The sequence below is a fragment of the Jaculus jaculus genome, chromosome 23 (assembly GCF_020740685.1).
Source record: "Jaculus jaculus isolate mJacJac1 chromosome 23, mJacJac1.mat.Y.cur, whole genome shotgun sequence".
Lineage (NCBI taxonomy): Eukaryota > Metazoa > Chordata > Mammalia > Rodentia > Dipodidae > Jaculus > Jaculus jaculus.
The window spans coordinates 8,788,037-8,816,023 of NC_059124.1; the positions used below are offsets into that span (position 1 = coordinate 8,788,037).

General features: G+C 49.6%; 1 protein-coding gene and 1 non-coding gene across 2 annotated transcripts in view; one reads left to right on the forward strand and one right to left on the reverse strand.

The window, feature by feature from the left end:
• The window catches only part of Vwf (von Willebrand factor), a 167,817-nt gene that overhangs the window by 41,573 nt on the left and 98,257 nt on the right, over positions 1 to 27,987 (reverse strand). Inside the window, exons 28-38 of the mRNA XM_045139643.1 lie at positions 24,772 to 26,141; positions 22,624 to 22,740; positions 22,389 to 22,529; positions 21,763 to 21,906; positions 19,072 to 19,230; positions 18,108 to 18,151; positions 17,208 to 17,385; positions 7,297 to 7,517; positions 5,978 to 6,173; positions 5,463 to 5,804; positions 2,380 to 2,579 (exon numbers count right to left, since the gene is read on the reverse strand). Coding sequence (XP_044995578.1) covers positions 2,380 to 2,579; positions 5,463 to 5,804; positions 5,978 to 6,173; positions 7,297 to 7,517; positions 17,208 to 17,385; positions 18,108 to 18,151; positions 19,072 to 19,230; positions 21,763 to 21,906; positions 22,389 to 22,529; positions 22,624 to 22,740; positions 24,772 to 26,141 — 3,112 coding nt within the window. The remainder of the gene's footprint in view (positions 1 to 2,379; positions 2,580 to 5,462; positions 5,805 to 5,977; positions 6,174 to 7,296; positions 7,518 to 17,207; positions 17,386 to 18,107; positions 18,152 to 19,071; positions 19,231 to 21,762; positions 21,907 to 22,388; positions 22,530 to 22,623; positions 22,741 to 24,771; positions 26,142 to 27,987) is intronic.
• LOC123456490 lies at positions 14,706 to 14,809 on the forward strand. The gene has a single exon (XR_006634566.1). It is a non-coding gene; the product is annotated as a U6 spliceosomal RNA (small nuclear RNA).

A 27,987-nucleotide genomic window follows, 5' to 3' on the forward strand; every position in this document is an offset into this window, starting at 1 on the left:
CCACATAAGCCAGGCCCAGCCATTCTCTCTCTATCTGCCTCTCTCTCTCTCTCTCTCTCTCTCAAATAAATAAATTAATTAATGAAATAAAAAATTCCCCCTTCCTGGCTTACAATGTCAGGGATAATAACGTAGCCACTGTGGTTACCGTGTCCACCATTCTCCTTGGACGGCTAGCTGTACCACGAGGCCTCCTAGCGGTCACTACACACAGGGGTGAGCTACCTCACCTGGCACGCTTAGACAGGAAGGGGTAAGCTACCTCACCTGGCACGCTTAGACAGGAAGGTTCTCCCTGGTGATAACAAGGAGGTTAGGTCTTGAGGGCAACCCATGACCACAGAACGTTGTCCCTGGGTAAAAGACCACTATGCCTGGTAGCATGGCCAGCGAGGGGACAGGACGGGACCACTGCCCACGCCCACATGTGCACAGATGCACGCTGCACCGCTCCTGCCCCTACGCGTGGCCTCAGCTTTCAAAAGAGGTCACTGTCGGCACGCACAGACAAGGATGGGAAAGTTTGGTAGATACCCTTTCAAAGTGTACTCACTAGCTCCTAAAAAGAATTTAAAAAACCAAAAAAAATTAAAAAGCTGGGCTGGAGAGATGGCTTAGCAATTAAGCGCTCACCTGAGAAGCCCAAGGACCCCGGTTCGAGGCTTGGTTCCCCAGGACCCACGTTAGCCAGATGCACAAGGGGGCACACACGTCTGGAGTTCGTTTGCAGTGGCTGGAGGCCCTGGCACACCCATTCTCTCTATATATATCTCCTTCTTCCTCTGTCGCTCTCAGATAAATAAATACAAATAAACAATTTTTTTTTTTTAAAAAAATCTAAAATTCCAAGGACTTAAGCAAATCGGCCTTAAGATAGATGCAAAAAAAAAAAAAAAAAAAAAAAAAAAAAAAAAAAAAAAAAAAGCACTCTTCTGTAGCAAAAAGGATGAGATCTTTGGGGTTACACCAAAGATCTTCTGGGTCCACCTCCCAAGTCCATCAGTAACAGTGGCCACTGGCAAGTTCGCTAAGATCCTAGTTGCTCAGTTTCTGTGCATATTCATGAGCCATGTGAGAAAAGCTGGTGCATTCTGGTAGGAGCCTCGTTCAAAGGTATGTTACCAGCATGCTCCCACACACACTCCGTGATCAAATGAGTCGAAGAAACAAAGCCATCCTAAACATCGGCAATGTACATTGGCACATTAGTAGCACTAAAGAATATTGCAATTTTAAAAAATCTGCTATATGGGGCGTGGTGGGGCACGCCTTTAAGCCCAGTACTCTGGAGGCAGAGGTAGGAGGATCGCTGTGAGTTCAAGGCCACCCTGAGACTACAGAGTGAATTACAGGTCAGCCTGGCCTACAGTGAAACCCTCCCTTGAAAAACAAAATACTAAAATAAAATAAAATTGATGAGGGCAGGAAAGACGGCTGATGTTTAAAGACATTCATTTGCAAAGCCTGTTAGCGAGGATTCAACTCCCACAACCCATGTAAAGACAGATACACAACGCAGTGCATGTGTCTGGAGTTCATCTACAATGGCAAGAGGCCCTCGTGTGCCCATGCTTTCTTTCTTTAGCTCTCAGTCTCTCTCCCTCTCTCTCTCTCTCTCTCTCTCTCTCTGTCTTTCTCTCTCTCTCTCTCACTCTCCCTCTTGCAGATAAAGAAAAAGAAAAAGGAGACTGTAGTATTTGAAGATCAATAAATCCTTCCATTAATAAAAAAAAAAAATCTGCTAAGGGGCTGGAGAGATGGCTTAGCAGGTAAGGCATTTGCCTGTGAAGCCTAGGGACCCAGGCTCGATTCCCCAGTACCCACATAAGACAGATGCACAAGGTGACACATGCATCTGGAGTTCATTTGCAGTAGCTAGAGGCCCTGGCACATCCATGTTCTCTCTCTCTCTCAAATAAATGAATAAATAAAATATTTTTTTCAATTGTGCAGCTAGTATTCTTTAAACTCACTTGGCCTGAAAGTCACTGTTGCCGTGAAAAGCACACCTTTAAAGAACACTGAGATAAACCGGAGCCCGGCGTACAAGGAGCCCAGTACGTCCGAGGAAAGGCAGATATCACCACACGATCGGTACAGCATTTCTCTTTCCCTCCCGGGCTCCTACAGCGCCCCGCACGCACGGACAAAATGAATGCGAATGACGTGGTGACAACGCTGTGGTGTTTGACCCTATACTGGACCCAGAGGAGACCCAGGATCTGAACCAAGATCTGTATGAACTCAAAGCCATTATTTAATGCTGCCCCCCCTTATCCCTCAGTGACCCCGTAAGAGTCTCCTGGCTGCACAAGCCGGAAGGGAGCAAAAGCAAGAGGGAAGCCCGCCCTGCCCGAGAGCCCAGAGCCGAGCGCCCACCTGATGCTGGACGGCGTCCTCGGCGACGCACTGGGTACAGGCCCCCTCGGGGACACAGCTGCCTTCCAGCAGGACCTGGTGCGGGGGGCAGAAGCAGCCTTCCAGGGGGCGGTCCCCACAGGAGCTCGCGTTGCCATCGCAGTGCCGGGGACAGCCCTGCTCACAGTGACTGTACACCAGAGATGGTGGGCACGGCATAGCTGCGGACAGAGGGGAAGGTCACTCTCCGGGGGCCCACACCGGCAGGCAGGGAACAGACATGCAAGGTGAGCAACCATTCAACAAACTGGCTAGAGCCGGCATGCCTACGTTCTGTCCCTTTTACTCTGTCCATCTGCCACAGAAGACTCGGACTGAAGATTACATTTCTCGACCTTTGTCGCAGCTAAGTGTGGTCATGTGACCGGGTTCTGACCAATTGCCATAAAGGAAAGTGTTAATAGTGTTCTATGGTGGAGTCCAGGAACTTTATAAGGACAGCTGGCTGTCCTTGCTCTTTGTCCCCTCTCCCTCCTTCCCCGGCCTCCCTGTTGGACTTGATGACTGCAGCTACGTCTTGAGCCAGAGGGGAGAAGGCCAAGCCAAAGCCCAGCACCCGTGGGTGCCCACGCTGTCATAGCTACACCACAGAGAATTTGCTTCTCTACTATTCCAGCCAAGTCTAATCCTGACTCATTGGACGAAAGCTCCGTGGCTCTTTCTTTGGAATATAGATGTGTCTAATGCTCTAAAATCTTAAAATCAGCCGGCCGTGGTGGCGCACACCTTTAATCCCAGCACTTGGGAGGATTTGCTGTGAGTGCAAGGCCACCCCGAGACTACATAGTGAATTCCAGGTCAGCCTGAGCTAGAGTGAGACCCTACCTTGAAAAAACAAACAAACAAACAAAATAAAATCAGGAATCCACTGTGATGTGGAGTGGCCTTGAGAGAGAAGCTACAAGGTGACTCCCCTTCTCCCATTAGGAGCCTGGTTGGCAAACCCGGCCACATGTTCGTGCCCAGGCAGGTGATAAGGATTTCTAAAGACTTGGAACACAGCATTTTTCTCTGAATGCACAATAAACACCCAGGGTATATGCAGAGCAAAAAGCAAGTAGAGAAGGTGCCTTCCATAACCCAGAAAGTGGCATTTGATCCTTGATTGAAAATAGATGGTAAGACCCTATTGCTGAAGACTCCACATGCTTGGACTGTAAGGTCACTGAGAAATCCTGCTGGAGCTGAGCTGAAAACCTCCTCCATGCAGACCAGTTAATGGAGAGCTGGAAGAAGTCATGCTGCATGCCGTTCAATGGGAGAGAGAGAAATCACCAATGAAGATACTCAACAGTGGACACTGCAAGCCTTATATCTTGCCAGCCAGGCCAAGTGAGCCAATGGGTACAACAGTGGCAAGTCTGTTATGGGAGAAACCCAACCACTCTCTAATTGGACTGGAGGCCCGCTCCACAGGAGGGAATACATCCCTGATACTGAAAACCTGTGACCAGGGATATCATGAGCCCTAGGGGTGTAACATTTACTGGTGTCTGGCTAAATGCATATATTATGCTCACCAAACTGCCTGGTAAGCACCTCTCTTAATGTTCATACCCATATATAAATGCTACTCTCACTTTTGATTAGAGAAGCTTCTCTTTTCAGATGGCGGTGACCTCTGATATGACTGACTCAAAAGGCATCATAGGGCTGGAGACATGGCTTAGCTGTTAAGGCGCTTGCTTGTGAATCCTAAGGACCCATGTTCAATCTCCAGATCCCATGTAAGCCAGACACACAAAGGTGAGGCAAGTAGAAAGTCATACATGCCCACTAGGTGACACAAGTGTCTGGAGTTTGATTACAGTGGCTGAGGCCCTGGCACACCAATGTTCTCTCCCTCTCCCTATCTACCTCTCCTGCACACACTCGAAAAAATAATAAATAATTTTTAAATGTACCATAGTGCTAAGAAGTGACAGAGGAGTGCTTAGCACTGAAATATCTCAATCACGCCTTCCAAGGCTCAGGGTCTAATGTGGAAGAGGTGGCGAAAAGAATGTAAGAGCCAAAGGAAGGGTAGGACTCCTTACAACGTGCTCCTCCAGACACAAAATGGCCTGGATCTCCATGACCTCACAGTGCCTGACACTACCTACACAAGACCATCATAATAGGAGGTAAAAGATGATGACATCAAAATAAAAGAGAGACTGATGGGGGGGGGGAAGGGAATATGATGGAGAGTGGAGTTGTCAAGGGGAAACTGAGGAAGGGAGGGAATTATCATGGTTTATTGTCTATAATTATGAGTTGTCAATAATAAAATATTTTAAAAAATTAAAAAAGAAAGTAGATTGAGAGAATTGTGCACAGGAACTCAAAAACTCAGAGCTCAAAGGGACCTGGAGCAAGCCCAATTCTTTCATTCAGAAAGATTAGAAACAGGCAATCACCTATGAGCTAAGATGCCCAGGTCCTCCAGCCCCAGGCTAAAGCTGCTGAGATCTATGGCAATGAGCTGAGACTCCAACATGCTCAGAACGTCAGTGATTACATTCGACATAAATCAAGGGTGTTCAAGTTCGCTATCATTTCCCCTCCAATACCCTTTGAGATCAAGACTCATATCTGATTTATACCACTATCCACCGTCCATTTCAAACAACAAATAAAGGGGATCTCCAAGTAGGAAAGCAGGCCTTGATGGGAAAGATCTACACTAGCGATCCTATTTGTGAACAAGTAGCATTTTAGGAACCAAATGGCAAAAACACCACTCACACACCAATATCCTGCTCCGTGAGTTTTTGCCCTGGCATGGTAGAATTGTTCTGGCTGTGCCCTGCTTTGCTGATGCCAATCTGTGTCTAACACACTGAATTCACAACTGTTTTGGATTACAGAAACATGAACCGAAAGGCTCGAGCTTCGATTTACATAGAAAGTCTACATTGAAGGTACTCAAATAGCTAACATCTCTGATCCTAACTGGAACCCGAGGTAACAGGAAATACGTGGATTTTGATCTTCATTAGACAGACCGAGGCTCACAGTGCGCTGGTCTCCAGGGACCTTAGGGACATCGATAGGTGACTCACCACAGAAATCAGGTGTCCTCCAGTCAACACAGACCCCATTGGCCCGACAGAGGTGGGCATAAGAGGCGATCACTTCACAAACTTGCTCTCGGTGGCAGCCATCCTGCTGGCAGATGGCATAAAATGTGGCGGGGGCAAGGACTTTATGGCACTCAGCAAACACTGCCGACAGGAGGACCTGGCAGCGGGAGACGTCAGAGACAGGACACGGCTCCTCGGGCACAGGCTGGCACAGAGACCCCGGCTGCTGCACAGTCCAGTCCTGGACCAGCGTCTTCCAGGCGGCGGTGACCGTGCCGTTACGCAGCATGAAGTCGTTGGCCCCGTTCTCATCACAGGTTCCTAGAGAAACAAGGAATGACGCGGATTTGGCCATCCTCCACCCCCAGCGTGCTCTGACCCTTGCTACTGGGTGCGTCGAAGTGGATCCGGTAGTGTGAGCACGGGACGACCCGAAAGGGGACAGCAAGCAGAGGCTGCCACCAAGGGGAGGGACACGGAGGGTGCTCCCTTACCACAGAGACCACCGTGCGTGCGTGACGCCGCGGTCTTGGGGCTCAACTGCAATTGGAACTCGTTGTTTGGAGGAGTGAATGTAAAGATGTGGCCCAGGCGGGTGAATCTGACTTCATGCATGATAACGGCGTAGATGCTGACTTCCACGTCCCCAGCCACATACGGGACAGAGACGAGCCTCCCGTTCACTGCCACCTGTGCAGAGAAGAAGAGGCTCGCCAGTCGTCCTGGCTTGCTGGAAGTCCCAGAACCCCCCCTGGGGGCATTCATCCCCCTCAACCACAGGGCTGCCCGCAAGGACCGAGGTGTGCCAAAGCAAAGGGGCTCAGCAGACCCTGGCAGCACCGACAGCTATAGGACCGAGAGGCTACGGGAGTCTAAAAGCCCAGGGCTCTGAGGGAACGTGGGAGACCTCAGCGGGACAGGGACATCTCTTCAGGACAAGCCAAGAGAGTCGCCGTTTGGCCAGCAGGCATCTCACGGGACCCTTGGTGTGTGCACATGCGGCCACTAGACTCTTGCTGTGTAAAGTACCACCACGTGTCATGTCAAACCACATTAACATGCACTCACATCCCTGGAGAAAAGCAACTTGCGCCACAGACATTTTGGAAGGACTTTGTATCAGTTTGGTTTTAATATTTCCTGGCTACGCGTTACTCATTGAATATATGACAAGATATGATTCTTCAGCAATTAGTGTTCTCATTCAGGAAGTCTCACAGAGTGAGAAAAAAAAATCTAGCCTAGAAGTTGTTTTCACACGATGAAATATTTATGATCGCTAAATGAACAAGTAAAGTGTTGCACAATATAACCTTTTGTATGCATTTAATCAAACATTTATTTATTTATAGTTTGGCAGGGTTTTTTTTTTTTTTTTTAAATTTTGGAGCCAGACATTTTGGCCCTAAATATTTTTCAGAAGCCCTGATTTAGGTACTAAATATTTCCCTTTGGAAAGCACACAAGCCTTGGGCACTGGGCACATAATCCCTGCTGGGTAGCCAGGCTTCATGCCAACCCAGTTCTCTATCAGTGCCAGAAACTGCCACTGAATTCATAACTTAATGCTATCTAAACTTGTTTCGCTCTTCCAAATCTGGACCCAGAACAACACGAAATTACACCAAAACAAGGGAGCTAGACGGCAACAAAGCCCCTAGAAGAAGAGGGTGCTTTGCTTTGTCAAGCAGAAGGCTGAGGGCCCCGACTGCAGCATCAGCTAAAGCCGGTTGAAAGCGGCTGCCGCCAGCTCCGTGTGACGTCTCTGACATTGTACTGCTGGCCCGTCACGGGACCGCAGCAAACCGCTCACCTCCATGTCACTGTGGAGCTCAACCGAGAGGCTGGCGTACTTCAACTCAATGAATTTCATGCAGGTCTGCCTCATCCCAGGGCTGCAGGCTCCGTTGTGGAGAATCACCTCCAGGTCCTGCTCCGGGTCTTGAAACAGGACATAGGAGCAGCTGCCTGTCAACTTGAAGTTCTGCCCGTCAAAGGTGACGATGTGCCGAGTGGAGCTGCCTACGCACACACCTGATCGGAGAGAGCAGAGCCAATTGACGGTGGGCAGGCAGGCGGCGCGGCCACGGGACACACAGACAATAGACAAGCGCCCGTGAGACCTGCATGGACCCTTTGTCTGGTGAGCCCGAGGCGGTGAGAGTTGACGTAAGTGACACGTGGCCGTTAAAATACTTTCCTCAAGAGCTGGAGAGATGGCTTAGCAGTTAAGCGCTTGCCTGTGAAGCCCAAGGATCCCAGTTCAAGGCCCGATTCCCCAGGACCCACGTTAGCCAGATGCACAAGGGGGCGCACGCATCTGGAGTTCGTTAGCAGTGGCTGGAGGCCCTGGCGCACCCATTCTCTCTCTCACTCTCTCTGCCTCTTTCTCTCTCTCTGTTTGTCGCTCCCAAATAAATAAATAAATAAAATGAACAACAACAAAAAAACTTTCCTCAAGGTAGTTTAGTAGGGTGAATATTGTACAAATTATAGGGCCATTTAAAACTGTTCGTCTGCAGTGTGAACCCAAGGATGCCTGGGCCAGGAACAAAAACGTTAAGTTCCAGGGGTGTTACGTGTTGCAATGACGAGGAAGGAAGCAAATTATTCTGAGCTCGTAAAGAAATTCACCTAAAGACCCATGTGTCCTTTTAGCGGCCAGGTGGCAAACGGCCCTAGTGGCCATGTTGGCTTAATCCCTTAAGAGATTACAGAAGAGAAATATTTCCGGAGCCAAAATAAATGGCGGGGTCTCAGAGCTCCCTCACTCGACCTCGCTCATTCGCATATGTGCACCAGGCTCTCAAGGTTCCGACTAACACCCACTTTGTCAGTGCTATTTTGCATCTACTTCAAAATCGCTGCTTACAAGTTGCCACTGCCACCGACGATTTGAAAGCCAATCCTGGACCTAAGTGAAACTGGAGATAAGTTTCCCAGGAAAAGCACAACTCACCTATAGTGCTGAGTAAGCAGAACCCCTCCCCACGCCCCCCGCCCCAAAATGAGACCTACTAAGGAGCGTTACTCACAGCCAGGCCCAGGACCCCATCACTGCGAGGGTGACTGTCACTGATCATGCTGGCTGCTTCTATAGGAGCCTTTCCACTCCTAATCCCCCAAATTCTGGAGTGTTTGGTGATTTCCGAGTGACAAGACTGAATGCTACTGTCCTTCTGACATCCAAGCTTCAAGGGGACCCTGCCATGTTTGGGATAAGCACCCGCAAAAGCCCCCGGAATAAGAGGCTTGATGGCCACCTCCAGGACTTTGGAAAGCAGTAGGTCCTTGAACAGGTACGGCCCAGTGAAGTCAGATCAGTGCAGATGTGACCTTGGAGGGGATTGTGGGACTCCAGACCCTTCCTCTCTCCTAGCCATCAGGAACTCATCAGCCACCCGTGTGCCAAGCTCCTGCCACATTGTGCCATCCCACCAGTTCTCAAAAGCAATGGGGCCATGCAGCCATGGGCTGAGACCTTTAAAACTGTGAGCCAAGCCGGGCGTGGTGGCGCACGCCTTTAATCCCAACACTCGGGAGGCAGAGGTAGGAGGATCACCGTGAGTTTAAGGCCAGACTGAGAATACAGAGTAAATTCCAGGTCAGCCTGGGCTAGAGTGAGACCCTACCTCGAAAAAACAAACAACAACAACAACAAAAACTGTGACCCAAAATAAACTCCTCTTTCTAAATTTCTTAGCTCAAGTATTTTTTCCACATTCGTGGAAAGTTCGGACAGTGCCTCCTAGCTCAGCTGTTAACATGTCAAACTAAACAGACAACTCCAAACAGACATCTCCAATTGGCATGAGACTATCACAAGGCAAAGGATGGGTTTAGGTCACACACGGACAGTTGCCACCATCAGATCAATTGTGGGAAGCTCAGAAGTGAACTGTTTTTGCCACTTTCTCACACTGTGACCGTGAGTAAATTGTCCCACTTCTGGGACCTTCTACCTCTTCCGCATAATGGGATTACAATCGTCACTTGCAGGACATCTGTGAGCGTTGATTACACTACAGACTAAATGTCTGCCTGGTAGTGCACGGCATGAATGTGCATGTTTCATAAAAAAAAAAAAATGGAAAGGTACATTTTATGAATAAGAGAACACCACAAATGAAATGCAGTAGCTTATCGTAATAAGATTTCTGTGTTGAAGGTTGAACTTGGTATTCAGAACACCAAATTACCTCCCAAGAAACCATCACAACATGCTCCCATTTGCTGACCAGTTTTAATGCATCATAGTTATTAACACACTCCCTTGTTCAAGTCCTGGGGGAGCTGAGCTGAAACAACTAAAACTGAGCATATGAGATTGACATGACGAAACATTTCACAGAGCAACAAAATCTCATCATGAGGCACACCACTCATGAAGACACTCTAGACTGACTCCATCACCTCTCTCCTCTTTTCAACCCTATTCATTGACTTTCTAAGTGGCAATAGAAATATCAATAATAGAATATTTTGTTTTTTCCAGGTAGGGTCTCACTCTGGCCCAGGCTGACCTGGAATTCACTATGTAGTCCTAGGGTAGCCTCAAACCCACAGCGATCCTCCTACCTCTGCCTCCCGAGTGCTGGGATTAAAGGCGTGCGCCACCACGCTCGGCTTCAATAATAGAATATTATGTTAAAACTTTGGGCTATTCAAAATAGGATGGGTACCAGATAACTGAAGTAAGGACATCATGAAAATGCAAATATTCAAAGAGACATCCAGGAACGGAGAGAGCAATAAGCGTGGGAGCACTTGCTTAGCAAGATGCTGAGTTCAATAACAAACACCAAAAAAATAAAAATTAAGATATATATATAGTGAAGAGTAACTCCCTAGGTCAGTGTCTCTCCATCCAGCCTCTGAACACAATATATAACAAAACAAAAACACATTGACTATGACATGAAAATGCCTTCAGCACAACACAAAATGGTCAAACTTTAAAGGCTATAATTAAAATAAGAAGAGTTAAAAAAAAAAAAAGAAAGAAAAGAAACATCAAATCCCAGGAAGGAATCTCATCCTGCTTGAGCCACCAGCCCGTCATGAGCGAAGAAAGTGCAAGAAGGTGAGAAGATGAGGTAGCAAGCAACAAGCCTAGAGTTTCTCAGAAAGCCCCGTCACCAACAGGAGGACTCCAGCCTAAGTGCGAACATGGTTCTAAACTATCCTGAGCAGCAGGGTCCATTGCGGAAGAGGAGATGGAAAGAATGTAAGAGCCAAAGGAAGGGTAGGACTCCTTACAACGTGCCCCTCCAGGCACAAAATGGCCTGGATCTCCATGACCTCACAGTGCCTGACACTACCTACACAAGACCATCATAATAGGAGGTAAAAGATGATGACATCAAAATAAAAGAGAGACTGATTGAGATGGGAATGGGATATGATGGAGAATAGAATTTCAAAGGGGAAAGTGAGGGGAGGGAGGGTATTACCATGGGATATTTTTTTTATAATCATGGAAGTTGTTAATCAAAAAAAAATTGAAAAGAAAAAAAAGTAGCCTGAGCAGGGGCTGGAGAGATGGCTTAGCAGTTAAGGTGCTTGCTGGTAAAGCCAAAGGACCCAAGTTCAATTCCCTGTAACCCACAAGGTATGCACAAGGTGGTGCATGCATCTGGAGTTTGCAATGGCTGGAGGCTTTGGTACACATCCCCCTCTCTACCCCTTTCAATTACATTAGTGTCAGAAGCTCCATCATGGAACTTCCCCCTCAAGCCTGTAAGCCTGTAAGCCAAAATAAATTCTTTTTTTTCCAAAGCTGCTCTTGGTTGGGTGATTCCTACCAGCAATGCAAACCTGACTGCAACATCACTCAATGGGAATTCCGCCAAAAATACTTACACAGAAGAAAACTGTAAGACAACATTCAACCTAATTGAGATATACTCAAAACTTTGTTTAAAAAATGAAAACTACCTTGAATGAGACTTTCAGAACTTGAGAAAAGAGAGCTGGAGAGATGGCTTAGCAGTTAAGATGCTTGCCTGCAAAGCCTAAGGACTCATGCTCGACTCCCTAGGTCCCTCGTAAGCCAGATGCACAAGGTGGCACATGTGTCTGGAGTTTGATTACAGTGGCTAGAGATCCTAGTGTGCCAATTCTCTCCCTCTCTCTCTGTCTTGCTCTCTGTCATTAAAAAAAAAAAAAAAGGCCAGTCTGTCAGGCTTTCCTCAAAAACAGAAACAAAACCCTGAGAAAAGAAATGGACAAAACAGGAATAAATTTAAATAAAGGTGTTGAACTCAGAAGGAAAAGAAAAGGTGAAAGAAAAGGATAAAAATCAATTCAGAAATGAAACTAAATTACAAGACCCCAAGGGAGACCAGACCACAGAGAAAATGTCACCAAGAACACTGAAGAAAGTAAGTCATCCAAAAGAATTAAAATGAGTCCGTGAAAGAAAAGCATCAGAACTAAAATAATAAAGATGTGAACTGTTATAGATGGAAAAAAAGTAGGGCCTTGGAAAAGAATTAGAACAGAGCTAATGGTTAAAGACAAATATAGCTCATGGAAAGACTGAAAAATCAAAGGGCCAAATCTATACGTTGAAAGCATGTGACAAATGTCTGGAAAAACTGACCCAGAGCTGTTGGCTCTGAGACCCGTTATAGAAAAGCTATTGGACTTAAAAGATAAAGAAAAAAAAATTCCCCAGACATCCAGGCAAAAAGATGAAATAGTTCACAGGGCTAAAAGAATTAGATTAGTGTCAGAATTACAAGCCAAGTGACAACGGAGCCATATTTTCCAGAAAGTACTCTGAGAAGTAGCTCAAGAGACATGTTTCCAGCCAAGGAGCTTGGTGAGCACCATCTTCAGAGACATCCTCTGGTATGTCAGAACGTCTGGAGTTCTGAACCCACAGTCCTCTCTTAAAACAACTATGAGGGCTGGAGAGATGGCTTAGCGGTTAAGCGCTTGCCTGTGAAGCCTAAGGACCCCAGTTCGAGGCTCGGTTCCCCAGGTCCCACGTTAGCCAGATGCACAAGGGGGCGCATGCGTCTGGAGTTCGTTTGCAGAGGCTGGAAGCCCTGGCGCGCCCATTCTCTCTCTCTCCCTCTGTCTTTCTCTCTGTGTCTGTCGCTCTCAAATAAATAAATAAATAATTTAAAAAAAAACAAAAAAACAACTATGAGGGGCTAAGTCTCCCCTAAGAGATGACTAGGAAAGAATCTCAAACAACAGAAAGTGAGTGCATGCATTTATGTAATCATGGGTCTAAAACCAAAGCAAAGTAGACTGGCACGCATGTTTTGTTCTGCGATATTAGAAGTAATGCCAAGGGCCGGGCGTGGTGGCACACGCTTTTAATCCCAGCACTCGGGAGGCAGAGGTAGGAGGATCACTGTGAGTTCGAGGCCACCCTGAGAATACATAATGAATTTCAGGTCAGCCTGGGCTAGAGGGAGACCCTACCTCAAAAAATCAAAACAAAAAAAAAAAAAGGTAAAGCATATACAACACAGAGAGAAAAAAAAATGAAATTAAATATTTTTAAAAACAATAATGGCAGATGGGTTAGGGAGATGACTCAGCAGTTAAAGATGCTTGCTCACAGTGGCCCGGGTTCTAATCCTTAGTACCCACATAAAGCCAGATGCGCAAAATGGTGCATGCCTCTGGACTTTGCGGTGGCAAGAGACCCTAGCATACTCTCTCTCTCTCTCCTCTGTCTCTCTCTCTCCCTCTCTCTCTCTGTCTCTGTTCTCCCCTTGAAAATAAACATGTAACAAAATACTAGAAGTCAGGGGCTGGAGAGATGGCTTAGCCATTAAGGCACTTGCCTGCAAAGTCTAAGGACCTAGGTTCAATCCTTCAGAACCCACATAAGTCAGGTGGATATGGTGGTGCATACGTCTGGAGTTCATTTGCAGTGGCTAGAGGCCCTGGCGCATCCATTCTCTCCCTGTCCACCCCGCCCCTCTCTCATAGATAAATAAAAACAAAATATTTTTTTTTATTTATTTATTTGAGAGCGACAGAAACAGAGAGAAAGGCAGATAGAGGGAGAGAGAGAGAATGGGCGCGCCAGGGCTTCCAGCCTCTGCAAACGAACTCCAGACGCGTGCGCCCCCTTGTGCATCTGGCTAACGTGGGACCTGGGGAACCGAGCCTCGAACCGGGGTCCTTAGGCTTCATAGGCAAGCGCTTAACCGCTACGCCATCTCTCCAGCCCTATTTTTTTTTTTAAATACTAGAAGCCAAAGCTGTGAAAGGCTTTGAAAATAAGTAACTAAATCAAGGAAGGGGCGGCTGGAGGGATGGTTTAGTGGTTAAGGCGTTTGCCTGCAAAGCCAAAGGAGCCGAGGTTCCATTCCCCAAGAGCCACGTTAGCCAGATGCACAAGGGGGGTGCATGCGCCTGGAGTTCTCCCTTTTCTCTCTCTCTCAAATAAATTAATTAATTAAAGAAGGAAGGTGTTGTGGCTCAGTTTCAGAGGGCTCAGGCCTTTGTCAACTGGCTCCACTATTTGGGGCCTGAGATGGGGAACGATATCACAGCAGCAAGGGTGTGCATGTGACAGAGCCTGCTCACCTCACCAGGAAACATACTGCGGTAGCAGGAAGAGGCCAGGGGCAAGCGAGCCTTTAGAGGCATTAGAGGCATGCCCCCCCAATTACCTTCTCCCTCCAACCAGGCCCCCCCACCTCTCAGTAATCTATTCAAAATTTAAATCCGTCAATGGATTAATCAGTTAATCCACTGACAAAAGCAGAACCCTCACTACCTGATCACTTCCCGAAGGTGACTGGCGCCCCACCTCTGAGTGCTCGCTCCCGACACTGAGGACCAAGCGTTCGATATGTGAGCTTCCCCGGGGGGTGACTTTCTACCCAAGCGACCACTCAGGGATCCGGGGACGGTGCCAGGGAGGAGGCTCAGCCGGGCAAGCACTTATGACACAAGCATAGGGACCCGAGCTTCAGCCCCAGCACCAACATCTGAGCATGGCCGTGCGTGCCTGTAACGGTAACCTCAGCGCTGAGGGACAGAGACAGGGGATCACAAAGGCTTCCTGCTTAGCCGGTCTGACCAAAAAGAATGGCGAGGGGAAACCCTGTCTCAGTGGGGGGGGGGGGCACAAGGGGGCGCACGCGTCTGGAGTTCGTGTGCAGTGGCTGGAGGCCCTGGCACGCCCATTCTCTCTCTCTTCCTCCCCCCACAAATAAATAAATAAGTTTTTGTTTAAAAAGATGAGTGCTCGCTTCAGCATCACATCTACTAAAACTGGAAGGATACAGAGATGAGTGCGGCCTCTGCACAAGGGTGACATGCAAATTTGTGAAGCACTCCATATTAAATTGGGCACCATCAAATTACAACGTATGCCTGGGTGGAAACCATGTCAGTAGGACCCATCCAGACGGGTAATTAACACACACTAACGATTACAGTAAAACCCCAAACTCGTAATATAATCACAACCACCAGAGGAGTGGGCTGGGAAACTGTTTTAAATAACTTTGAAAGAACAAAAGTTTACTCGAAGACTAAGGACAGAATTGCATCTAAACACTTGAGTTAGTGGATTTGTTTTGTGAAGGTTGGGGTTACTTCACGAGTATTCCAGAATTAAGCAAAGACATCATGGAAAAGGAGATCCAAGCTTTTTGCTGTATGGGAAAAAAAAAAAAAAAAGGAAGAGATGAAGACATGTCAAAAGGAGTCAGGCGCACGCCTTTAATTCCAGAGCTCAGGAGGCAGAGGTAGGAGGGTCGCCGTGAGTTCAAGGCCACCCTGAGACTACATAGTGAATTCCAGGTCAGCCTGAGCTACAGTGAGACCCTACCTCAAAAAAAAAAAAAATCAGTCAACAGTCATCAGTGGACGCTAAACTTCATGGACAAAGGGGCATTTCTGTAGTTTCAAAGCGTCTCTGCCCATGATATTTCTGAAATGCAAAGAGAGGAATGCCAATGTTACAAGAGGGACACCAGGCAAATAGCACCAAACCGAGTGGCCAACCAGTGACGGGGCAACTCGATACAGTGTGCCAAAGGAGAACCCTGTGTCTTTGGCGTTTCCTTGACAAAATGCAACCTGAGGGAAGTCTCCAAGGTGACTTGTGACATTCACCTGCAGTATCAAATCAAAGAGGGATGAAAGTACTGTTCCAAGCTTAGAGATAAAAAGAAACACAAAAATTAGGGGGTAAACGTGTCATTCTAGATTGACTCCAAGACCGAAAAACAAAGGATGGGACTGGAGAGATGGCTTAGCGGTTAAGCGCTTGCCTGTGAAGCCTAAGGATCCCGGTTCGAGGCCTGATTCCCCAGGACCCACGTTAGCCAGATGCACAAGGGGCGCACGTGTCTGGAGTTCGTTTTCAGTGGCTGGAAGCCCTGGTGTGCCCATTCTCTCTCTCTCTCTCTCTCTCTCTCTCTCTCTCTCTCTCTCTGCCTCCTTCTCTCTCTGCTTCTCTCTCTCTCTGTCACTCTCAAATAAATAAATAAAAATGAACAAAATAATTTAAAAAATAAAAAAGAAGATTACTTTCTTACTTTGTCCAAATGGGACAGAGGTGCATACATCCTGGGGAACAGATACAGGACCTACAGAAGAAGTGAGAGTCTATCTTGAATTAAAAGGGATCCTTTCTGAGCTGGGCATGGTGGCGCATGCCTTTAATCCCAGCCCTTGGGAGGCAGAGGTTGGAGGATCCCTGAGTGTTCGAGGTCACCTTCAGGCTACATAGTGAATTACAGGTCAGCCTGAGCTAGAGTGAGACCCTACCTCAAAAAACAAAAATAAAGAGGGGGGGATCCTTTCTATGGGTGCTTCTGCCAAAGGGTGGGGAGGATTCAAGAGGGAGCCAAAAGGGACTGGCCAGAAGTTTCATGGTAAGTAGCTGTCAGCCCCCAAACTGAGCACCGGAGAGACACAGACCTCAGGAGATGGCCATGGACACGTGCCAGGGCGCAGCTGCAGGCCAGCCGGTGGGCCCTTCTGACCCTGCCCAACCCCCTTTGGCACTCTGAGCTGCAAGAGAAGCTGAAACTGGATGTGAGCAGGAATTTGAACTCTAACCGAGCTCCAAGTTTCAATTATTGCACTGTGGTGGCCATCCCGTTGCCCACTGAGATTCACAGCTCAAAGTGACCACAGCATGCTCTGCTAATGAACAGAGGAAACACGAGGTCAGGGAGGGCTTTCATCTAGGCCAGAAGGGGAACTGATCCCAGCAAATATATTCTACGGGGAAAGTGAGCTGCAAAACACAGTTCTGGCTTCCCGACATGAGAGGATGTGCTCTTGACCACTCTCTGAAGAGGGCGCATGGGCAGCCTTGTCTCCCAACTGTGAGGCAGGGCTGCCCCACCTGGATGACCACCCACCACGAGCCTATGGGGATACGTGACTAAGTTGACTCTTACAGCAGCCACCTGATGGCTCGGGCCCCGTACAGTTGAGGGTGTGACGCAGGGGCTCCCGGTCTCGGGTGGCACTTCTCACTGCTATGTGGAACACTGCCCTTTAAAAGCAATGTACCCTCTGGTTATGTGCAATCTAAGGCAGAGACACAGAGCTGGGAGGCTTGGGGCTGGAGCTAAGCACTTCATGGGACAGAGGGAGGGAGGGGGGCAGGCTGAGGAAGCCAGGGGGGGTCCTTTCATAGGTCAGCTACACTACATCTCCCCTCACAGCACGTTAGACGCCCTGCTCCTCCGTGCGCTCCAGGCTGGGGAAGGAAGAACTCACAGGGGCATGTCCAGTGGCAGCCACAGGTCTCCTCCACCCGAACAGGGGACAGGCTGCTGGGGCACGAAGGCCGGGGTCCCCGGTCACAGTTGACCCGATGGCTCTTCAGCAAGGTCTGCCCATCCGGCAGGCATGTCACCGTGTGGCACTGGTCTGGCAAGGTCCAGACGTCTCCAGGCTGCAGAGGGAGAGAACAGACTCAGAGAACAGGATGAGGCAGGCCAAGTGTAAGCTCAGCTATCACACAGCCAGCCACCTCTTAGGACGCAGGTCAGGAATGAACGGCAGCTTCGCTCAAGATAGCTGCACATGAGACCGGAGGCCAGATCTGCAGGAGGATCCCCAAACCAGGCTAACAGCAAGCAGGAGAAATGGACCCAACTGAAAGAGGGTAAAAGGAGCCAGTGGAGGGGCTGGACAGATGGCTTGGCGGCTAAGGTGCTTGCCTGCAAAGCTGAAGGACCCAGCTTCGATGCTCCAGGACCCACGTAATCCAGACGCAGAAAGTGACACATGTGTCTGGAGTTTGTTTGCAGTGGCTGGAGGCCCTCACACGCCCATTCTCTCTCTCTCTCTCTCTCTCTCTCTCTCTCTCTCTTTCTCTCTCTCCCTCTCCCTCTCTCTCTCTCTCCTGTCTATTTCTCTTTAATAAATAAATAAGTCAATAGGCTGGGCTTGGTGGTACACACCTTTAATCCCAGCACTCGGAAGGCAGAGGTAGGAGGATCACCAAGAGTTCGAGGCCACCCTGAGGCTACATAGTGAATTCCAGGTCAGCCTGAGCTAGAGTGAGACCCTACCTCAGAAAGCCAAATAAATAAATAAATAAATAAGCCAATGGAACAATAGCTTTAAACATACATTTATAATCTTTCCCCAAATCAACAGGAAAGGACTTACCCTCTTCTCATTTCCATCTTCATCCATGCAAATCCTAACAAACCCTGAAACAGACAAGGTAAGAGACGAGTTATGCCTACCACAGGAATTCCAAACTATTCCCGGAGTCAGTCACCACAACTCCGAAGAGAATTTGTGTGGGCTTCAATTTGGACAGGAGGGCACAAGGTTAAGTGAGAGGGCCACTCGGTAGTCCTTTACACATACTTCATGGTAACTAAAAGAGAACGGGCGCACCAGGGCCTCCAGCCACTGCAAACAAACTCCAGACGCGTGCGCCCCCTTGTGCATCTAGCTAACGTGGGACCTGGAGAATCGAACCAAGGTCCTTTGGCTTCACAAAGGCCTTAGCTGCTAAGCCATCTCTCCAGCCCCCCCAAAACATTTTTTTTTCCAATTCCAAGCTAAAATCAACTTAATCTATGGTTCCTTGCTATTAGATTGGATGTCGTATTTCCAAAGCCCTGTATACACATGCTGAGAGTAAGTACAGAGCCATGACCTGGGCCAGACAAAGTCAGGCAGCAGTAGGGAGGCTGAGGTAGAAGATCACCGTGAGTGCAAGCGTTAGCCTGGAGCTACAGAGTGAGTATCAGATCAGTGCGGGCTAGCGTGAGATCCGACCTCACAAAAAAAAAAAAGAAAAAGAAAAAGCCGAGTGTGTTGGCGCATACCTTTAATGCCAGCACTCAGGAGGCAGAGGTAGGAGGATCGCCATGAGTTCAAGGCCACTCTGAGACTACAGAGTGACTTCCAGGTCAGCCTGGGGCTAGAGTGAGAACCTACCTCGAAAAAAAAACAAAACAAAAACAAGAAAGAAATGCAGAGGTTCTGGTATATATACCACATTCAAGACCAAATCGTATGCGCAGGCACCCTTGAGTCTCTTACAAGGGTGGTTTTGTTTATACGGTTTTATTTTTGCTGCTGTTGCTGGTTGAGGAGATGTAAACAGGGGGCTCACCCGAACACAGTTTGTGGAAGAAGGAGTTGCCCAAGGTGGCAGGGAGGTCGTCGATGCGCTGAAGCCTTATCACGTTGGAGTTGGCCTCTGGGCCTGCCAAGACCCTCAGCTGGCCTTCCTCGTACCGATCCCCGATGCCAATGGGGATCACCATCACTCCTAAGGGAGCAAGAAAGGCTCTGTAGTCAGAGGGGCTAGAACCTATGCTACGTCTAACACCTGTGTATGGCTTCACGTTTTCCGGAGCTGGGCTTGCCCAACAGCCCCGTGAGGAAGGCATTCACTCGGTCAGCAAAGGACGGTAAGCCATTCCCGCGTGCCGGGCACCATTCACAACAATGGAGACACAGCAGTGAACCGGGTAAATGAAGCCTGTCTCCTGTCCTCATGAGGATGCCACTAGGGAAAGAGATGACAGGCACTCAAAACAACTAAACATAAGGCATTTCAGAAATGGCTGGATGCCTGAAATAAACAGTGGGCTAAGCTGCATAAAATGCCCAGGGATGGAGGTCAGAATATACATTTGATGAAAAGATAGCATTTAGCTGGGCGTGGTGGCGCCCGCCTTTAATCCCAGCACTTGGGAGGCAAAGGTAGGAGGATCGCTATGAGTTCGAGGCCACCCTGAGACTACATAGTGAATTCCAGGTCAGCCTGAGCTGTAGCGAGACCCTATCTTGAAACCAACCTCCCCCCCCACCCCAAAAAAAAAAAGAAAAGATGGTATCTAGGCAAAGACCTAAAATAAGGATGTGGGGCTGCAGAGATGGCTCAGTGGTTAAAGACACTTGCAAAGCCTTTCACTCTGGGATCAGTTCCCTAGTGCCCACATAAAGCCAGATGCACACAGTGGTGCACATGTCTGGAGTTTATTTATAGAAGCAAGAATGAATCTCTCTTACTCTCCCTCTCTCTCTCATCAATAAATGTCTTAAAAATAAAATAAGGGGTTAGCAATTCTGCAACTACTTCATGAGTATTCCAGAATTAAGCAAAGACATGGAAAAGGAGATCCAAGCTTTTTGCTGTATGAAAAAAGGAAGAGATGAAAACATGTCAAAAGGAGTCAGCCGGGCGTGGTGGCACATGCCTTTTAATCCCAGCACTCGGGAGGCAGAGGTAGGAGGATCACTGTGAGTTCGAGGCCACCCTGAGCCTCCATAGTAAATTCCAGGTCAGCCTGAGCTAGAGTGAGATCCTACCTCGAAAAACCAAATAAATAAATAAATAAATAAAAATAAGGGACTGCAGAGATGGCTTAGCATAAGGCATTTGCCTACAGAGCCAAAGGACCCAAGTTCAATTCCCCAGGACCCACATAAGCCAGATGCATCTGCAAGTTGTTTGCAATAGCTAGAGACCCTGGCATGCTCATTCTCTCCTCTCTCTCTTTCGCTGTCTCTCCTTGAGAATAAATAAATGAAATCTAAAAAAAAATATGTTTAGCCAGGAAACAGTCACTTGTACTGGATCAAGTTTTCTCTAGAACCCAATTGCTTCTTTCCCTGATACCAGTCTTTCTTTGGATTCTTTTTCAAATATTCCATTTGTTTATGTATTTATTTACTTTTTAAGAGAGAGAGAGTGTGTGTGTGTACACGCACATGTGCATACCAGGGCCTCCTGCCACTACAAACAAACTCCAGATGGATTCACCACTTTGTGCATCTGGCTTTACAAGCGTACTGAGGAATCAAACCCAGGTCATCAGGCTTTGCAAGCAAGTGTCTTTAACCACTTGAGCCATTTCTCCAGCCCCTTTCTCTGGATTCTTCATGTTACGGAAGAAAAGTCTTCAATCTCTAATTCCAATTCTTCAGTCAGTTGTAGATATGTTCAGTTTGCTTAATACTGGAATTCAAGTCAGGTGAGATGCCTCATGTCTATAACCCCAGCCCTGCGGAGGCTGAGGAAGGAGAATTTCAAAAGGCTGGCCTGGGCTACACAGTGAGACCCTGTCTCAGAAAATGAAGGCAGGGAAGAGATGGGAGTTGATCTTACTGTCTCATTCCTTCACTGTTCACAGAACATTTCTAACAGGACCCCCCGGCTGGAGCCTTCCTATGCCCTTCCCAGCCTAATGCATCATTCTTTTTTATTATTATTTTTATTTATTTGAGAGCGACAGAGAGAGAAAGAGGCAGATAGAGAGAGGGAGAAAGAATGGACGTGCCGGGGCCTCCAGCCACTGCAAACGAACTCCAGACACCTGCGCCTCTTTGTGCATCTGGCTAACGTGGGTCCTGGGGAATCGAGCCTCGAACTGGGGTCCTTAGGCTTCACAGGCAGTCACTTAATGGCTAAGCCATCTCTCCAGCCCTAATGTATCATTCTTTACCCTATGTCTATCCAGACCTTGCAAGCTCATTAGCCTGATACCCAGAAAAGGCTCTGGGTGACTAAAGAACGTGGCATGACCGCTTTCAAGGCTCACAGTTCATCACTGTGTTTGGAGAAAGACCAAGGCCACTGTTTTTTAAAAGGAAAGACATAAAGATGCAACCACCCTTAGACACAGGAGGGAGAACGTTCACCCTTGTTTGGGTTCTAAATAACGCAGTGATTGGGCAATTCCTCACTGTCTGAAACCAGGCCGTTGGTGGGTATTGAGCACACAGCCACGAGGAGCCCGCCCCCCAGCCCCTCTTCCAGTGCCTCAGCACCCCAAGCTGCGCAGCAGACACTTACGGTTGGACCTGGCAGCGTCAGCGGCTGCGTCCACTGAGTCCGCGGAGGGACCCGTGACGAGGATGACCACAGCCTTGGAGGCCTCGGGCCGGGCCCCGTGCACTTGTGAAGTCACATACCGCACAGCAAAAGCCAAAGCGTCCCCTGAGGAAGGACAGGCCGAGTCAGTACCCACGGACAGACCAGGTGTTTCAGAGGAACCCACTGAGAAGCCTGGCAGATCTGCAGCTCATTCGAAGGCTGAACAAGGGCTGGAGGGATGGCTCAGCAGTTAAGGCGCTTGCCTGCGAAGCCAAAGGACTCAGGTTCGATCCCCCAGGACCCACGTAAGCCAGATAGACAAGGGGGCGCATGCATTTAGAGTTTGCTTGCAGCGGCTAGAGGCCTTGGTGCCCCCATTCCCTCTCTCTCTCTCTCTCCCTCTGCCTATTTCTGTATCTCTCTCTCAAATAAATAAACTATGTTTTTAAAAGGTGAACAATCAAATTCGGAGCAGCACGCGCAGTGAGACCTGGGAGGAAGAGCATCGCGGGCCAAGGTAACTGGCCAGGGTCACTCAGTCCACCCGTGCCAAGAACCAGCGCCAGCACTCGGGCCTGGCATCCAGCCCGCAGCTCCCGCATTACCAATGAGGCTGGGGCCTCCCTCCTGCTGCATGAGGTCCACAAGACTCAGCAAGTGGGCTTTGTCCTGGGCCACGTTCCACGGGACGTCGATGGTGGCGATGCTCCCGTACTGCAGCACGGACACCTGAGTGAGGTGAGGCGCTGGGAGGAAGAGGGAAGGCAGCCGTTGAGGCCGAGGGGCACCCAGGAAAGACCCCCCCTCCCCACCTGCACCGTCACCAGGCTCCTCACTCACCGATGCTTGCCTTAGAAATGAGAGCCTTGGCAAAACCCTTCATCTCGTCGAAGTCAGCTGCCGGCCGACCCGAGGAACCATCCAGAAGCAGGACCACATCCAGGGCCTGGCTGCAGTCTGTGAGGAGGACCAGGAAGTGGGTGCGAGCAGCCAGATGCAACGGGCAGCGGGTCTTCAGGGCGCCACCGAGCACACACGGCACCGCCAAAGAAAGTGGGCTTCGCCCGAGACCCCAGCGTGAGCCAGCGAGGAGCGAAAGAGAAGGCGCTCTCTGGGCCCATGAGTTCTCTGGGTTTGGAGGCACTGAGGAGAACTCCAAAGCACCTCCCAGAGGAGGGGACAGTTTCCACGCACGAAAGCAAGAGGCGCCAGCTCTTGGTACCAGGAGCCCGGTTAAGGGAGGCGGGAAGTAAGGGAGAGGCCGGGGAGGACAGGAGTGAGCATGAGCCATGTACGTGTGAGAGTGCTGTAACAAAGCCCATCCACTGCACCAGAACTAAAAATGCTTCGGTTTATACTGTAATATCTCGATCACACCTTCCCAGGCTCAGGGTCTAATGCGGAAGAGGTGGCAGAAAGAACGTAAGAGCCAAAGGACGGGTAGACTCCTTACAACGTGCTCTCCCCAGACACAAAATGGCCTGGATATCCATGACCTCACAGTGCCTGACACTACCTACACAAGACCATCATAAGAGGAGGAAAAGATCATGACATCAAAATGAAAGAGAGACTGATTGAGAAGGGGAAAGGAGAATGGAGTTTCAAAGGGAAAAGTTGGGGGAGGGAGGGTATTACCATGGATACTTTTTTATAATCATAGAAGTGGTTAATAAAAATTTGGAAAAAAAACTTTGATTTAAAAAAAAAAAAGGAAAGTAAATGGTTGGGCTGGAGAGATGGCTTAGCAATTAAGGTGTTTGCCTGAAAACCAAAGGATCCCGGTTCGACTCTCCGGGACCCAAATAAACCAGATGCACAAGGTGGCACATGCATTTGGGTTTGTTTGCAGTGGCTGGAGGTCCTAGCGTGCCCATTCTTTCTCTCTCTCTCTTTCTCTCTCTCTCTCTTCCTCTTTCTCTCTCTCAAATAAATATTTTTTAAATATTTATTAAAGGGCTGGAGAGATGGCTTAGCGGTTAAGCACTTGCCTGTGAAGCCTAAGGACCCCGGTTCGAGGCTCGGTTCCCCAGGTCCCACATTAGCCAGATGCACAGGGGGCGCACGCGTCTGGAGTTCGTTTGCAGAGGCTGGAAGCCCTGGCGCGCCCATTCTCTCTCTCTCCCTCTATCTGTCTTTCTCTCTCTGTCTGTCACTCTCAAATAAATAAATAAATAAAAATTTTTAAAAAATTAGAAAAAAATATTTATTAAAAAAGAAAATGGAGCCGGGTGTGGTGGCACAGGCCTTTAATCCCAGCACTCGGGAGGCAGAGGTAGGAGGATTGCAGTGAGTTCAAGGCCACCCTGAGACTACATAGTGAATGCCAGGTCAGCCTGAACTAGAGTGAGACCCTACCTTGAAAAACCAAAAAAAAAAAAAAAAAGGTTGTGTGTTCTTGGGTCTAAAAGTGGGTTAAATAATCAAAAAGAAATCGAGGGCTGGAGAAATGGTTTAGCGGTTAAGCGCTTGTCTGTGAAGCCTAAGGACCCCAGTTTGAGGCTCGATTCCCCAGGACCCACGTTAGCCAGATGCACAAGGGGGCGCACGTGTCTGGAGTTCGTTTGCAGAGGCTGGAAGCCCTGGCGCGCCCATTCTCTCCCTCTCCCTCTCTCTGCCTCTTTCTCTCTCTCTGTCACTCTCAAATAAATAAATTAAATAATTTTTTTTAAAAAAAGAAAGAAATGGAGCCACATGTCCCCGGGAAGCCGTTAAGCAGGCTGTGTCGATTGGCCGGTGAAGATGTGGCATATAGACACAGTCGGATTTTTATTCAGCTGAAGAAGGAATGATGTGCCATTGGCAGGAAAGTGGATGGAACCAGAGATCATCGTGCTAAGTGAAAGGAGGTCTGCCTGGAAGGTTTTAAACAAAGACAGGTAGGTATGCAAAGGCAGGGCACTGGGTAGGAGAGGGAGCCGCCAAAGGCTACGTGATTGCCAGCCACACACAGCCCCAAGGCCGCCCCACACCCTAACGCCAGCGTACCGGGGACAGTTGGGAGGGTGGGCAGCTGCAAGCCCGCCCCAGAGCAGCATCTCTGTAGCACCAGGTCAGGGGCCTCCCGGGGAAGCGTCTCAAAGTCCCGGATGAAGATGGGAGCATTGGGCCAACCAATCTCCTCCAGTTCCTGCTGGTTGGCATGGGGGCCCACGCCAATGGGCACCACCTGGATGTCCCCGGGCAGACGCCTGATCTGGTCGGAGGCGGGGTTTCCCGTGACCATGTACACGAGGTTGGGCGCCTGCTCCCGGTCCCCATGGCCGGCAGTGAAGCCACGTTCCGCGAGGTACTGGAGGGCCAGCCCGGTGTTGGTACTGTTGCCGCCCCGGTAGGGGATCTCTTGCACATGCTGCAGCACGTCCCCCTTGGACTGGACCTCACCGAAGGCGTGCTCCACGGTCACCGCGTAGGAGAACTGCAACACGGCGACGTGGACGCCATCCCGGCCCACGTCCATGCGCCGGATCACCTCCTGCACAAACTCCTTGCTCTTGTTGAAGTTGGCTTCACCCACGTGGTCCGACCCTTCCAGGACAAACACCACGTCCAGAACCATGGTGTCCCTCTTGGCCGCCGGCGATGAGCTCGCCGGGGACCCCGGACTCGCGGTGACTTGTGCCCTGCGGGGGGGCTGGGTCGGGGCGGGGGCAAGGTCGCAGACGTAGCCGACGATCTCGTCCCTCCGCTGCTCCAGCTCGTCGACGCCGCTAAGCAAGAAGGCCTTGTTCTCGGGCGCCTGCTTTTCAATGAGACGGATCTGCCGGAGGCTGGCGTGCGGCCCGATGCCCACGGGGATCACGGTGACCTTCTTCTTCTTCAAGCCCTGGACGTAACGGACCAGGTTGCGCGCCATGCGTGGGGGCTCCGGGCTGGCGGTGAGGAGCAGCGCGACGCGGGAGGCTTCGGGCCGGTCAACCTTGCCGAAGATCTGGAAGAGGGTGTACTTCAAGACCTCACTCGTGGAGGCCACCTGGCTGCCCGCATACTTCACCTGGCTGGCAAGGTGGCGTAGCTCCGAGGGCCGCCTCCGGGCCCTAAGCTCGACGTAGGCGTGGGAGCCGTCGTGGTACTCGACCACGGCCACGCGGATGCGCTTCTGGGAGATGTGCAACCTCTCCATCGTGCTCACCACGAAGGCCTTGAGCACCTCAAACTCGGCCTCGGACAGCCTGGAGGAGCCATCCAGCAGGAAGACCAGATCCAGCAGCTTGCTGCAGTAGAAGTCATGCAGGGGCGGCTCGGGGGTGTCCTCCACGTAGGGCGTGGTTGAGCTGAGCGAGGCATCCGTGGGGGGCACCACTAGGCCCCCAAGTTCCCGGCAGGCTTCACAGGTGAGGTTAACACCATCACAGTGACTGCGGCAGAGGGAAAGGAAACCACCGTGACTCCAGAAGAACGCGCGGGCAGACAGGCGCATGCATGCATACGTGTGTGCGCTCGTGGACATGAGTGTGGGCGAGCACGTGCCACGGAGCCCATATGGAGGACAACTTCTGGGGTCAACCCTCACCTCCCACCTTGTTTTTGAGGCAGGGTCTTTTGTTTGCTGCTGCATATACCAGGCTATGTGTAATGCGAGCTTCTGGAAACTTCTGTCTCTGCCTCCCTTCTCCCCGTAGATGCCCTGGTATTGCAGATAGCTGCTACAGCGTCCAGCTTTGACATGGGTTCTGGGGGTCTAAACTCAGGAATTCATGCTTGTACAACAAGTGCTCTCTCCACTGAGCAGCCTCTCCAGCCTTCACATGTGTCCCAAGATAGTGGGTCACACACACACATGCCCACACACACACAGAGTGTTCCAGGATAGTGGATCATGCACGTGTGTGCAACAGTGTCCCAAGATAGTGGGGCACACACATGTACACACACAGAGTGCCCCAAGACAGTGGGTCACACACACACACATATGCACACACACAAAGTGTTCCAAGACAATGGATCATGCACGTGTGCATACACACACACACAGTGCTGAAGATAGTGGATCAAACACACACGTATGTGCACACCTACAGTGTCCCCAGATACTGATCTTACACACGTGAACACACACAGACTGTCCCAAGATAGTGGGCCACATACGCGTGTGTGCACAGTGTCCCAAGATAGGTGCATGTATGCACACACACACACACACACACACACGTGCACACACACACAGAGCAGAGGCTTCCCGTGGCTTTCATCTGTTTTAAGACCTGAGAAACAATCATTGTTGTTCTAAGCCAGCCGCAAACCATTTAACGTTGATTCCTGTCCAGCCTACATCTCTTGCCACATTAATATTTAATTAGAGTCCAAACCATCTCACACGTATCTCCAAGGACAAATATCGTCCTAAGATGCTGGCATTGACTAGGACTTGTAAATGTTCTATGGAAGATAAATGGTTTACATTAAAAACCATTATAAATAGTTATTCAAACGTAGGCCGTATGAAGTTTGAACCATGTTTAATGTGCTTGGCCTTCAGGAAGAAAATGAGAACTGGAGTGTAAGGTCACTGTGGAGATATAAATAAAAGATCTGAAAGCTTTGTCGCGTAGAACAAAGAACATAGGAGCAGCCGGTGGGGGCTCCCCAAGTGTTGCACGTGGGAAGGGGCCGTGGTCACACGCTCACTGTGCCCATGGGCACGTGGCAAGTACCTACTAGGTGCCCAGCCAAAGACACCCAGAAGTGTATGTCAGAGCCACTGCTGTGCCAAGACATTTCTGCTGCAATAAGCAAATTTCCAGGCTTTTCTGGTCACTTTTCCTCTTCCACCCGCGCCACAGAAAGGGAAAGGGCACATGCCAGACCACAGGAGAAGGGAAGGAGCCCTGCAAAGGGCACCCACCCATACAGGCTGGGTCTCCTTTCTACACCCTGGTCTTGGCCTTCCAAGCCAGGCTGGGGCAGTAAAGAACCCTAACCCTGGATGTGTCTCCATGGCCTCACTGCCGAGGGAGGTCCCCAGCCTGCCTGGGCACTCTGGTCCCCACCGTTCGGAGCTATAGCACGTGCCATGGTAGCAACCCCTCTCCTCGGGCCAGCTGAGGATGCGTGGGGGGGGTGCCGTGAGCCCCGATTTCATTCCTTGTGTCTCCGTCTGAGCACAAGGTGGCTAGGCGGGATCTCACTGGAAAGTTAGTTCCTGCTTCCTCGTGACCCCCACGATTTATCGCTTCAGTCCCTGGTTAACAGTGCGTGAGTGCC